Source organism: Chiloscyllium punctatum, chromosome 40 (assembly GCF_047496795.1).
Source record: "Chiloscyllium punctatum isolate Juve2018m chromosome 40, sChiPun1.3, whole genome shotgun sequence".
NCBI classification, from domain to species: domain Eukaryota; kingdom Metazoa; phylum Chordata; class Chondrichthyes; order Orectolobiformes; family Hemiscylliidae; genus Chiloscyllium; species Chiloscyllium punctatum.
In genome coordinates this window covers 16,913,038-16,925,934 of record NC_092778.1, presented here as the reverse complement: position 1 = coordinate 16,925,934, position 12,897 = coordinate 16,913,038, and the positions used below count along the sequence as shown (strand labels likewise).

Sequence of the window (12,897 nt, the reverse complement as noted above, 5' to 3'; positions counted from 1 at the left end):
GGTTCAACTTACTAAACAAAAAAAAAGTCTGCTGTAATAACTCACATCTCAAGAACATAATTGAAAGAACTCTAACGGTATTTTCTCTAATAATCAGACGAGTCTAAACATTTGCCATCCGAATGAAAACTTGCACTACAATCATTTTTAAATTAACTTTTTTATTGTCCTTTTGGGCTAGTTTGAAATCATATTCTATCTTTTCCCTCATCATTCAATTCGAAGATGAATCATCACTCCTGTTCACAAGTTTGTATTAACCAATGTGCATTGGTGTTGCCACCATCACCTTTCCTGGTAGAGACCCCAGAACCTGTTTGACCTCAGCTGCTGGTGCTGGTCTAATGGGAATAGGCTGTTGTCTGAAACAAGGTATAGATTTGTTGCTTGACAACAACCCAATGCAAGATGCACCAGTGCGGTAGACATTGTTACAGAGACTATGAAGAAGACCCAGGTGAAAGCTCCTTCAAGATCCTAATCTGTTCTCCCCTCAGGCCCAAATGACATTACTATTGTGAGTGGTGTATATGGCTGTATTCAGCATTAACTCTTACAGCTGCTAACATAATGTAATCGTGTCGATTTAATAGATACCAATGAGATGAGCCCTTAACCACTTGGTGCTGTATGGTGGCTCAGTGGTTAGCACAGCTGCCTTACAGCACCAGGGACTTGGATTTGATTCCAGCCTTGGGCGACTGTCTGTGTGGAGTTTGCATGTTCTCCCTGCGTCTGTATGGGATTCCTCCCTCAACCTAAAAATGTGCAGGTTAGGTGAATTGGTCATGCTAAATTGTTCAGGGATGTGTAAGTTAGGTGCATTAGTCAGGTGTAAATATAGGATAATGGGGTAGGGGAGTGGCTCTGGGTGGGTTACTCTTTGGAGGGTTGGCATGGACTTGTTGGACTGAAGGGCCTGTTTCCACACTGTAGGGACTCTATGATCTCTGGTATGAATGGGTGCCCCTTATTTTTGAACTATGACTCCTGCTCCTAGATACACTCACAATCCTTTCAACATCCAACTGGGGTAGTTTGCTCAACCTGTGCAGAGATGCTATGACATACATCTGGAGCAGATTGGACTTGAACTTGGACCTCCTGGCTAAGAGGTAGGGATACTACAACTGCGACACAAGAGCTCCCAAGTCCCCCCCAAAAAACTGAAAGAACTGCAGATGCTGGAAAGCAGAAACAAAACCAGACGTTGCTGGAAAAGCTCAGCAGGTCTGGCAGCATCTGTGGAGAGAAATTAGTTCACATTTCGGGTCGAGTGACAGTTCCTCAGAACTCCACAGGATTTTATGTTGTTCAATTTGATACAATTCAGGGCTCTGGTCTCACCAGGGACGGAGCACAGACTGAAAGATTTGAATAACTTGCATCCAACCTCTGCAAAAGTAAATATCTCAGTGCTGCTCCATCCGGTTTAAATATAAAGCAAATGAAATCTGGAGCAGCTGTCCGAAAGAAAGTGAGAAACTGTTATTTTCTTAAACAAATAAATGCAAATATATAGTGTTATTTATTCAACATGTGACTGCTGGTTATGCAATTGCCATTGTCCATATGTTGTGCTGAGGGAGGGGGGGGAGCTCATTTAAGCAGGTGCCTGAGTGATTTTTTTTTGGAGGGATTTGAATATATTGTAGGCTATTTAAATCCCGCCCAATGACCAAGCGGAGGGGGTGGATCCATGCCTGGTGAAGTTAGAGCGAGTTGGAAATGATCATCATGTTGGAATCAGGCAGGTTGTAAACTCGAGAGGCAAAAGGCAAAATAAGGAGAAGACAGACAGACAGAGACAGAGAGATGGGGCTATTAAACTGAGAGCTCTGCACATCCCCCCTTTAACGACAAAAAAAAAACAAATGGGGAGAAAGAGAGCTGATGGAGTTCCAAGCGTTGCATGGATGAGACTGGAAAGAATTTGTGTTTTAAGGACTGAACTTTTTTTTTAAAAAAAAGCAAAAGGAATATAGAAATTTAAATAGAAGCATGCTTCCAAACTTTGGCCCGTTTTCTCTGAGCAGGAAGCCAATCCATGGGATGTTGTAGTTGGAGTGCCTGGTTTCATCTCGGCTTTTCGAAGGTGCCTCTCTTCCTGACCATGATCATAGTGCTCACCTATTTTGTCTACTGTCTGACGGGCTACTGCGAGACCATGCCGAGCCCTATCGCGGGCGCCTCCCCGCAGCAGCAGCAGCAGCAGCGGGCGGCTGGGGAACCGGGGCGAGCCCGGAGCGCGGAACATGGGCAGCAACAGCCCGCTCTGCCTGCTCCTTCCACCGGCCAGGGGGCAGCAGCAACAGCCGCCGCCAACATCTCGGTCTTCAACAGCTTTGGGACGCAGAAGTTCCCCCAGGCCGTCATCATCGGGGTGAAGAAAGGCGGAACCAGGGCTCTGCTGGAGTTCTTACGAATTCACCCCGATGTCAGGGCGGTGGGCGCCGAGCCGCACTTCTTCGATAGAAACTACGAGAGGGGACTGAACTGGTACAGGTACTGACTCGAACACAGCATCCTAGGGATTCAACAGCAAAAAAATACCCAGAGCAAACAGCTCGTCCGTACATGCCAGCTCTCTCCTCCTACAGCACAGAGCCACCCAACTCCTTTAGCCACATATTTAACTCACACCTCAATTTAAACAGTCACCGAAATGCAAAATATTCATTCGCACACCTCATACAATAAAATTGTTCACAGATTATGGTGCGCATCCTTTCTGTGTTCGGTCGCGTTATTGACAGTTTGATTATGTCGATGTGTGTGAGAAAGGAACTTAATGCATTTTGTTAGCGGTGTGTTCAAATTTGGCTGAATAACCAAAAAGCACTTTCTGCACACTCCGAGACGTGGGTGGTAATCTTAAATACAGGATAAAGTTGGAAAGCAGGCTGTAATTTTGTTTCAACCATTCAATTGCCAGAAATTGGGGATTATAAGTGGGTGAATATTCATTTGAGCTGTTCTGCTTTGTGGACATCGTTTTGGGAGCACGCGGCTCTTTCTTTTTACATATGAAGTTTATTTTTAAACCAACATGCAGTAAAACTTTGCCCCTCCTTTAATTTAAACAAGATCCTTGCATCTACGAAGCTAATCTGCTGCAGCCTTTGAAAATAGAAAATGCGTATTCTGCCCAGCAGTGGTACTGTAGGCTAGATCGTACTCTGAGGTAGCTTCATGTAAATGAAACAAATCGGTTTGATGGTAAATGGCTTTGCTCTTTTTCCCAGTTTAAAATAAGAGAACTGTCTGAGGCTCATCATTGATCGCCTTGAGAGGCACGTCCTGGAATTAGTAATTGGACCAACTTTTAATGTTCAGGGTCAGTGTTACACAGTGTCACATTCTAACTCTAAACTTTAATAGGTGGCGGAGTGTGAAATTAAAGTTTCAGGGCGAATACCTTTAATCAAAATCTAATTTGAATTAAGTGGATTAATACAGTTACTGGATTTTTTTTTCTATTTAAAACACGTTAAATCCATAAAATTCATCTGTGCAGCTTTTTGAAATGTCTACTATTTATTCTGTCCAGCGGCAGGATTGCAGAGTGATTGGAACTCTGGGACGGATTTATTCTGTTTCAACAGTTTTGCAAAAATGGTTTACTTTAAAAGTGAGAAGGACTCTCTTGCTTAACCAGAATCTGTCCGATTAAACCTTTAATGTGGCACAAAAGACTTCAGCTTGCCTGCAGCATATGTATGCGTGATGGATGAAAGAATTATGATTTGGGGGTCACAGAATGGAGGTACTCAGAAAGTCACAATATTGCTATGTAATTAAGAGGAAAAAAAGGCGCTCGCTTGATGTGGATAATGTGCTCGGGACATCGAAAGCTCGACCAGTAAAAGTCATGAGAATACAATAAGAAAATGGGGGGGGGGGGGTGCGGAGGGAATGTGTCTGAGCATTGATAACAGCAGCAAAATAACACCAGGTCCTTTTTATTATTCACAATCAGATCAGTCACTCACAATTCATAATCAGATCAGTCACTCACAAGCCCTGACTGTTCCCATTCTGGTTTTATAGTTAACTCTGTGCACCAAGTTAACAGTATAGCCATGCACAACTTTAATCCAGCAACACTTGTATCTGTAAGACAAAACGTTTCAGGATTAGTTCTGTCTTGAGGCAAATATCACAACAAGCTTTGTCGCATTGGAACTGGTGGTATTTTAATTTGGAAGGTATTGTAGCTCTCACTTGGTGTAATTTAAACGTTCAAGAAGTTTCAGGTTTGCAGACCACAGATGGGCATTACCCAGTCTGCAACAGGCAGAGGTGGTTAGGGCATCAAAAATATGCAAGTATGACACATCTAATAATGGTATATAAGAAGGACTGCAAGGTCATGATCTTGTTGAGAAGTTCGGTTGGAGTCATGAACTTCAGAAGAGTTCAAGTAATTTGCAACCATCGTTCCAGCTCTCCTAAATCCATTAGTTTTTAGTGTATTCATGGGCAGTACCTTTGCTGTTGTGGATATGAATTCTTGTTGGTAGCAGGTGTTAGAGTGCCTGCCAGTTGTACAATATGTATTATGGACCATTGAGCAAACACTGCTAGTTTAGTTGCAACGGGATTCATAGTTGCAGTTGTTGGGAGCTCCTGTGCTTAGTCCATAATTCGGTTATTATTAAAAGGACAACATACTGTCACCTTTACTGTGCATCATGTTATGTTCAAGACAAATGTGTCACAGCAGCTTTTCTGTGTACTATTAATGTTCAGTCGTAAAGTGCAGCATATGGATCATGCAACACTATGGCATTCAGAAAATACATTTTAAAGAATTACAGCTTCTATTTACTTGGTTTGAAATCCTGTCTCCTCATTCAAACTTCTTTTAAAATACTGAAACAAGATGTATTTTACATGACGTTGACGTTACTAATTATTTGAGCTATGATTTCCAATGAAAACCATTTTGGAAAATACAGAAATCTCTTCTCATTATCCACTGTCAAAATGTCAGAACTGCAATCTCCAAAAGATAGAAATAATTAATTGCCTGAAGGGTTAATACAAGCCAAGGTGAATAGGTAGTCTTGTCTAATCACTAGCATTTTGATTTGAAAAGTCTGGATATTATACTTCACAGCCTGACCTCTTCATGTTCCAATAAAATGATTACTTTTGAATTCCTGAGGTACCAATCACTTGCCAAATGTGTTCTAACCAAGTGACATTCTTATTTAATTGCCACAGTACATCTCAATACTCCCATTTTTTCCCTCATTAATTATAAAACTCTGATGGTTTTTGGAACTTAGAAACTTGATGGTGAAAGGATTGATCTATTTCTTGATCGTTTTGTTAATAAATTTTTGTGTCAATCCACATGTGTGATTTTTTTTTTCCCCTACGATCTTTGCCATCTTTGGAATGGAATGTGAGCTTATGGAAGAGAGGAATATACTATTGTAGATTCCTGATGTGATGAGAGCTAACAGTTAAAACTGTTTGAATGAGATGAAGCCCAATTCAAAATTGATTGGATCTGCTTTCCTGTTCCCAATTGTTACTGCCTTTGCTTTTTCATCACAGATGAGAAAGAAAACTAATCTTTCACATTTATGTGTTGAAATAAGAAATGATTGCATGGGGAAGGTAGGATCTGAAAAAAAAAAAGTAATGAGAGTGATGTTGTGCAAAACTGACCATTTCGTTGATTTGCTCGGAATTTAGGACTGGTTTTAAGAGCATGAGCTTCAAGTGGCTGGTGGCTGTATTAAGAGTCAGCAGCAACAGTCTGTCACTGCTCTTGTGTTATTTTGCAAAAATCCATTTTGAGCTTTCAAATGAATGGTGTTTTATTTTAAAATGTTATGCTGTCAGGGCATCTCTATTGGAGAGACATTGTTCCCAACATCAAGAAAATGTTTTCCTGGTAGTCTTAAAACAAAAACTGCCTTCAAATATCATTGCCAGTTTCACAAACTCCAGTGTCTCTATTTTGACTCAACTTTTACTTAAAATACGATACATTAAATATTCATTGTCTGTATGAAAAGGTGTCCTTAGTGAATTTCTTCATCCACCTTGAATTCTACAGACAGAGAAACCTTTGCTGTGAAGCCCGAAGAATTACCAGGTGAATTCTTGGTGTAATTGAATTCATTAAATGAAAGCATTAGCCATGCTTCCGAATTCAGCACGCAGCCGCTGACACAAATGGACCCAAATAGCTTTGGCACCGTGACACTTACAAAAATTACTTCTATGGTGCTTGAAATGTCAATATGTTTTTGCAAGAATTACTGACTTTTCTTATCAATATAGTTTAACACAAATAGCTTTTGTGGCGTTAACTGTAGGCTTTCAGCGTGTAGTTTGCAATGTGATCTCTTGACACTAGTCAGTAAGGATTAGATATTGATGCTAATCAAATGGATAATGTTTGTTAAAAGGCCTTCTCTTTTGTTGTCCAGTTCACAAGGATCTTGCACGTTTGAGACTGTAATGCGTTAACACTTATTTTCTTCGGGTGTTCCCTTGCAACCAGTCCATCCAGTGGGAATTTTATGCATGAATAATTTGAATTTAAGCACCAGGCTATACAACTACATACTGGAGAATAGAAAAAAAAACAGGCCTCCTCCATGTTATAAATGACTGAGATTGGAACAATATTGTAGGAGGCATCGATACTGAGCTGCAAGTGGGGGTCAGCTACTTGTATATAGAGGTGGAGGGGGAAAAAATGAGATGTCACAGTGTTGCTGCTATGCACCCCCCTAGTGGCCAGTCAGACAGCAGTGCTGGAAAAGGCCTGGTGTAAGGTGGTCTACATGTCCTCACAGTGAGGAAGATGGTCCCTTTTTAAACTACACATTGGTAGAGCTGCAAATGAAGCAGCCAGGTGCCAGCACTGGTATTTGGGGAAGATGGAATCAAACGAGGCAAAGATTCAGGTGGAGATGGTTCTTTTTGTGTGCATTGATCTGTCCTGAGCTAGGCAATTTGAGCAGGGGGAATGTTGAAGTCACCCTCGTCACTCCAGCATCAATACATAATAAAATGAAGTTGTGTTGTTCTCCTGAATGTTGCACGGTGACCCCTGCTGGAAAGTGCACTTGTTGTTACATGGTGTGAACACAAGTTTGAGTGCAGCTCTGATGATTGCCAGGGTCAGCTCTTGGCAGCACTTGCACTGTAGGCTTACGCATGAAGAATTGCTGTTTGACAGAGAGAGAGAGAGAGAGAGAGAGAGAGAGAGAGAAGGCCGACTAACAGCATCTGTGGAACATTAGTGCCAGTATAATTCACTGCGCTCACAGGAAGGAGGGAAATAAAATGGGAAAACTGCCCTTAAATGTGTACAAATCCAACATCCCTAATTGTCAGAGCTTGACATAATGTGGTTATGTTGAGATTATTTGTAAAAAAAAAAGTGCCATTTATGGTGTGATGAATGGGTAGCAGGATGATCCCAACTGTTGGCATACTGGCACAATAAAAATGACTCCAGAGTGGATATGTTCTGGGTTTGGGTCTGTAAGCTCACAGCCTGGCGTAATGGCCTCAGCGTGGACTTCCAGTCTTGAGGTGATTCCAGAGCGATCTCCTGGCCTAGTGAACCCTGAAGTGAAGCCAGGCACGGTCTGGAGCCAAGGCCCAGTGCAGGCTGGAGCATAGGTACTAGTGTGGACTGGGTTGGGAGAATGTTGCACTGAACATTTGTTTTCTCCATTTGATAAGTTATTCTGACAGTCTGCAAATGCTGGACTTCTTACTTCCCTATTTTTCTAAGAACTGTAACTGAAGAAGCTGTGCCTAGGTACCTTGTACCTAAAATGATGCTGTAATCGGCAACTTGTATGTTTTCCACTGGACTCATTTAACAATGAAGTTAATTCTAATTCCTATGAAGAATTTGAACCAGGCAGATCCCCAATTCTTATTGTAAATTGTCTACTCAGCAAAACCCATAATGTCCTGAGATGCCATGAATTTTACAGCTGATTGAAATACCTACTCATGGTGCTGCATTTGTTCCTGTGATTCTTAATCAGTTCAGCTTTAGCTGTATATTGAGGGTCCTTATCCAGTTTAAATGTAACAAGAAGTGAAGCTGCTTTGGTCACAATGATATTGACAAGTTAAAGACACAAGATTTAAGAGTGTAAGAAAATACAGGATTTCAGTCATATGACTGATTGAGATTTCTTCCTCTTAATGCTTCATTGGAAGTAGCAAATGTGCATTTTTGTAAAAACTCCTATTAAACATAATAGCTGTAATAGTCAATCTGATACAGTATACAGATAATGTAAAATGACTTATTGATGGATAAAAATGTAATTTGGATTGAACACCATAATTAATATAATGTTGGAGTTTAGTGCTTGAATGAGGTAAGTTAAGAGCAATTGTCCATATTTCCCATCTTCCCTTTTTAAATAAAAATGATAAAGTGGAACGCCCAGCCTCAATGAGGGTAGTTAACGTGTATGTTGAAATGTAAAAATTAAATGGATTTATTTCTTTAATGGCTGTGTCGACTTTACGAGTCTTACAAAAAAAAGATCCATTTTTGCTTTCTCAATATTGTATTTCAGCCAGATGGTATGATATATGAGGCAATTTCTCTTTTTTTTTCCGAGCTTCTGGAAGGCTTATTATAGATTTAAATAGTTGCAATATTGATAGGGCTGATGAGACTCATGATAACTGTGTAGTTATTTCTCTAGGGTTTTGGTATGGATCGAGTGCAATGTTCTTTTAGTTCTGAAGCAGAGAGCTAAAGTCGGGCCTGATGAGATAGCTTATATAGTAGTGGGGCTTCACCTTGTTAACAGCACTCATTGCCAAGACGTCCATAGGCTGGATTATAGAGTCATAGAGTCATACAGCATGGAAATTGACCCTTCGGTCCAACCGGTCCATGCCGACTCTAATCGTAAACTAAACTAGTCCCACCTGCCTGCAATTGGCCCATATCCCACTCAACATTTCTTTTTCATGTACTAATCTAAATATCTTTTTAAATGTTGTGAGAATACCTACATCAGCCACTTCCTGTGGAAGTTGATTCCACACACGAACCCCTCTGTATTTTTAAAAAAATGTCCCCATGTCTTTTTTTTTAATCTTTCTCCTCTCATCTTAAATATATGTCCCCTTGTCTTGAAATCTCCCACCCTAAAGAAGAGAGCCATTCACCATATTTATGCCCCTCGTGATTTTATAAACCTCTGTAAGGTCACCCAGCCTATCCAGTTTGTCTTATAGAGTCCATTCCCAGCAACATCCGAGTGAATCTCTTCTGAACCCTCTTCAGCTTGATGATATCCTTCCTATAACAGGGTGACTAGAACTGGACACAGTACCCCAGAAGAGTCCTGTACAACCTCAGCCACAACAAACATAATGTCCCAACTCCCATACTTAAAGCAATGAAAGTAAGCGTGCTAAATGTCTTCTTAACCACCCTATCTATGTAGCCCTATTTCCGTTATCTGTAGTGCAAGTCACTTAGCAAAGGGGACCGTGATATTTGGAGAGATTTGTAGCCTTTTTTTTTGTAGAAACGAAGAGGGACTGATATTTACATAGTGCTTTTCATGACTACTGACTATCACAAAATGAATTCTACTTGATGAAGTGTACTGGGGTAGGAAACTTGGCAACCAATTTAACACAGGAAGCTCCTCCAAGCAGGAGAATGAGAAACTGTTAAAATGAAGAGAGTGGAAGATGAAACAAATCCAGTGAGACTCCTCTTCTACACTCTCTTTCAAATAAAATTTGTTTGTGTAGAGCTCTCTCTCATCCTCAAGGAGAAGTTCTCCCTGGCATTAATTGTCACAGTACAATTGTCAGCAGTACAAATGTGAAATTGATGATTTTCAGATGGTCTCTTTCCCACAAACACCCATTTTGAGTGTTTGAGTGTTTGATGCTGTACACTATTCTTTCAGTAACCCACTCTTTGAGCATCTGTCAGTATCACCTCTAACGGACTGCTACAAGGTGTGCCTGTGTGTGTATTGTGGATTGAATTAACAAGTGGTCCAGTCTCCTATGAACCCAACCTCTGAGGATTTGGAGTTGAGGGTTTGTCACACGTTTGGCAGACCAATGTGGCGCAGTAGACATGACCAAATAAGTTGCCAAACTGTTGACAAAATAATTGCAATTGATTAAAATGCCATCAAAAAAGCCCAGACAGAAATGCAAAGGAAAACTTTAAATTTATGGAGCTGATTTTACGACCACCAGACACTCCAAGTGCTTGAAGTACATCTCAAAACTAACCACTGTTGTAGAAAATGCAACAATCAGTTTTCACACAAGTATAGCAATGTAATAATGACAAGATTTTTTATTAGTTTTATTTAATGGTGTTGGTTGAGGAAATAATATTTGAACAGGACACGGGGACAAAAACGTATTCAGCTATCTTTGTTTATTTCTCTCTTTTCTCATACCGACAATCTGTAACACTGGACTTTTTATTTCTTGATGTTCCTAAATTTGTTTTCCTAAGAATTTCTACTTAATAATCTGTACCTAGATACCTTGTACCTAAGATGGCACCAGACTTGGCGACTTGTAAACTTGTGTACATGTGACAATAAAACTAATTCAATTCAACTCCATTCAATTCAGTCTTCAAAATAATGCCGTGGAATATTTTAAATTCACCTGCAAGAGTAGACAGGGCTTTGATTTAACATCTTAGTGAAAGCAAGAACCTCCTAACAGTGCAGCATTCCCTCGCTACACTACGGGACTGTCACTTTGATTTGTATTCAAGTCTCTCAGTGATCTGGTTGGAGATGAGAGAATCATCAACTGAGCTGTAGCTGATGCACCCATTGTCCTTTGCCAAGTTGTCTGATTTTCAAACTTTTGTCATGGAGTCTTTCTTCGCTATAAGAAGAGACATAGTTTACCAAATTTTCATGGAAAACCTTTTGGCTAAATTTCAATTATTACTCTTTGCTTTCATGATCTTAGAGTCATAGAGATGTACAGTACGGAAACAGACCCTTCGGTTCAACCCATCCATGCCGACCAGATATCCCAACCCAATCTAGTTCCACCTGCCAGCACCCAGCCCATATCCCTCCAAACCCTTCCTATTCATACACCCATCCAAATGCCTCTTAAATGTTGCAATTGTACCAGCCTCCACCACTTCCTCTGGCAGCTCATTCCATATACGCACCACCCTCTGTGTGAAAAAGTTGCTCCTTAGGTCCCTTTTATATCTTTCCCCTCTCATCCTAAACCTATGCCCTCTAGTTCTGGACTCCCCGACCCCAAGGAAAATACTTTGTCTATTTACCCTAACCATGCCCCTCATAATTTTGTAATCCCCCATACGGTCACCTCTCAGCCCCCAGCGCTCCAGAGAAAACAGCCCCAGCCTGTTCAGCCACTCCCCATAGCCCAAATCCTCCATCCCTGGCAACGTCCTTGTAAATCTTTTCTGAACCCTTTCAAGTTTCACAACATCTTTCCAATAGGAAGAAGACCAGAATTGCACGCAATATTCCAAGAGTGGCCTAACCAATGTTCTGCACAGCCGGAACATGACCTCCCAACTCCTGTACTCAATATTCTGACCAATAAAAGAAAGCCTACCAAACACCTTCACTATCCTATCGACCTGCGACTCCACTTTCAAGGAGCTGTGAACCTGCACTCCAAGGTCTCTTTGTTCAGCAACACTCTCTGGGACCTTACCATTAAGTGTATAAGTCCTGCTAAGATTTGCTTTCCGAAAATGCAGCACCTCACATTTATCTGAGTTAAACTCCATCTGCCACCTCTCAGCCCATTGGTCCATCTGGTCAAGATCCTGCTGTAATCTGAGGTAACCCTCTTCGCTGTCCACTACACCTCCAATTTTGGTGTCATCTGCAAACTTACTATCTTTACCTCTTATGCTCACATCCAAATCATTTATGTAAATGACAAAAAGTAGAGGACCCAGCACTGATCCTTGTGGCACTCCACTGGTCACATGCCTCCAGTCTGAAAAACAACCCTCCACCAACACCTTTTGAGCCAGTTCTGTATCCATATAGCTAGTTCTCCCTATATTTCGTGAGATCTAACCTTGCTAACCAGTGTCCCATGGGGAACCTTGTTGAACACCTTACTGAAGTCCATATAGATCACATCTGCCCTCATCAATCTTCTTTGTTACTTCTTCAAAAAACTCAATCAAGTTTGTGAGACATGATTGAGTACCTTGCTTCACAGCCGCATTAAGATTTTGAACAATAGCTGACTGGTTGATCATGGGAGTCAATGCATGGAAGGCTGTTTCATTTTCTTTAGACATCTTACACGACTAGATGTTTGAGAAGGAGAAAATGAGATAGTGTTCAGCTGTGGCAATCCTGGCTGATGTCTTCACTCTACCTCTTCCTTGGACCAAATGCAGCACATATTGACATCCAAATTGTCCCTCTCTTTGGTGTAACCTCCCTAACAATCCTGAAACAGTTTCTTCTGTAATTGTAGATTCTTGCACATCATTGACTACTTTTTTTGAGAATCATAGAATCCTTACAGTATGGGAACAGGCCATTCAACCCATGAAATCTACACTGACCCATCTCCAATATCTAATCCCTGGAACCCTGCATTTCCCATGGTCAACCCAGCCAGCCTGCACATCCCTGGACACTTTTTGCCCCACCCTTGGTGATTCTGTCTTCAGTTGTAGGGCCCTGAGCTCTGGGATGTCTTCCAACTCCATGTGCTCCTGTGAGATGCTCCTTAATCCACCTCTTTGACCAAGGTTTTGATCCACTGTACCAGTGTCGGCCCCTTTGGATTAGTCCATGTTTGCGTTTGCTAACCGTCCCGTGAGAAGATTTACTGCTTTAAATGCACAAGTTGTGTTTAGTTCCA

General features: G+C 41.2%; 1 protein-coding gene across 1 annotated transcript in view; it reads left to right on the top strand.

Annotated features, from left to right (window-relative positions):
* Window positions 1–1,710: 1,710 nt before the first annotated feature.
* The window catches only part of LOC140464388 (heparan sulfate glucosamine 3-O-sulfotransferase 3A1-like), a 194,669-nt gene continuing 183,482 nt past the window's right edge, over window positions 1,711–12,897 (top strand). Inside the window, exon 1 of the mRNA XM_072559380.1 lies at window positions 1,711–2,505. Within this exon, the coding sequence (XP_072415481.1) occupies window positions 2,048–2,505 (458 nt within the window). The 5' untranslated portion in view covers window positions 1,711–2,047. The remainder of the gene's footprint in view (window positions 2,506–12,897) is intronic.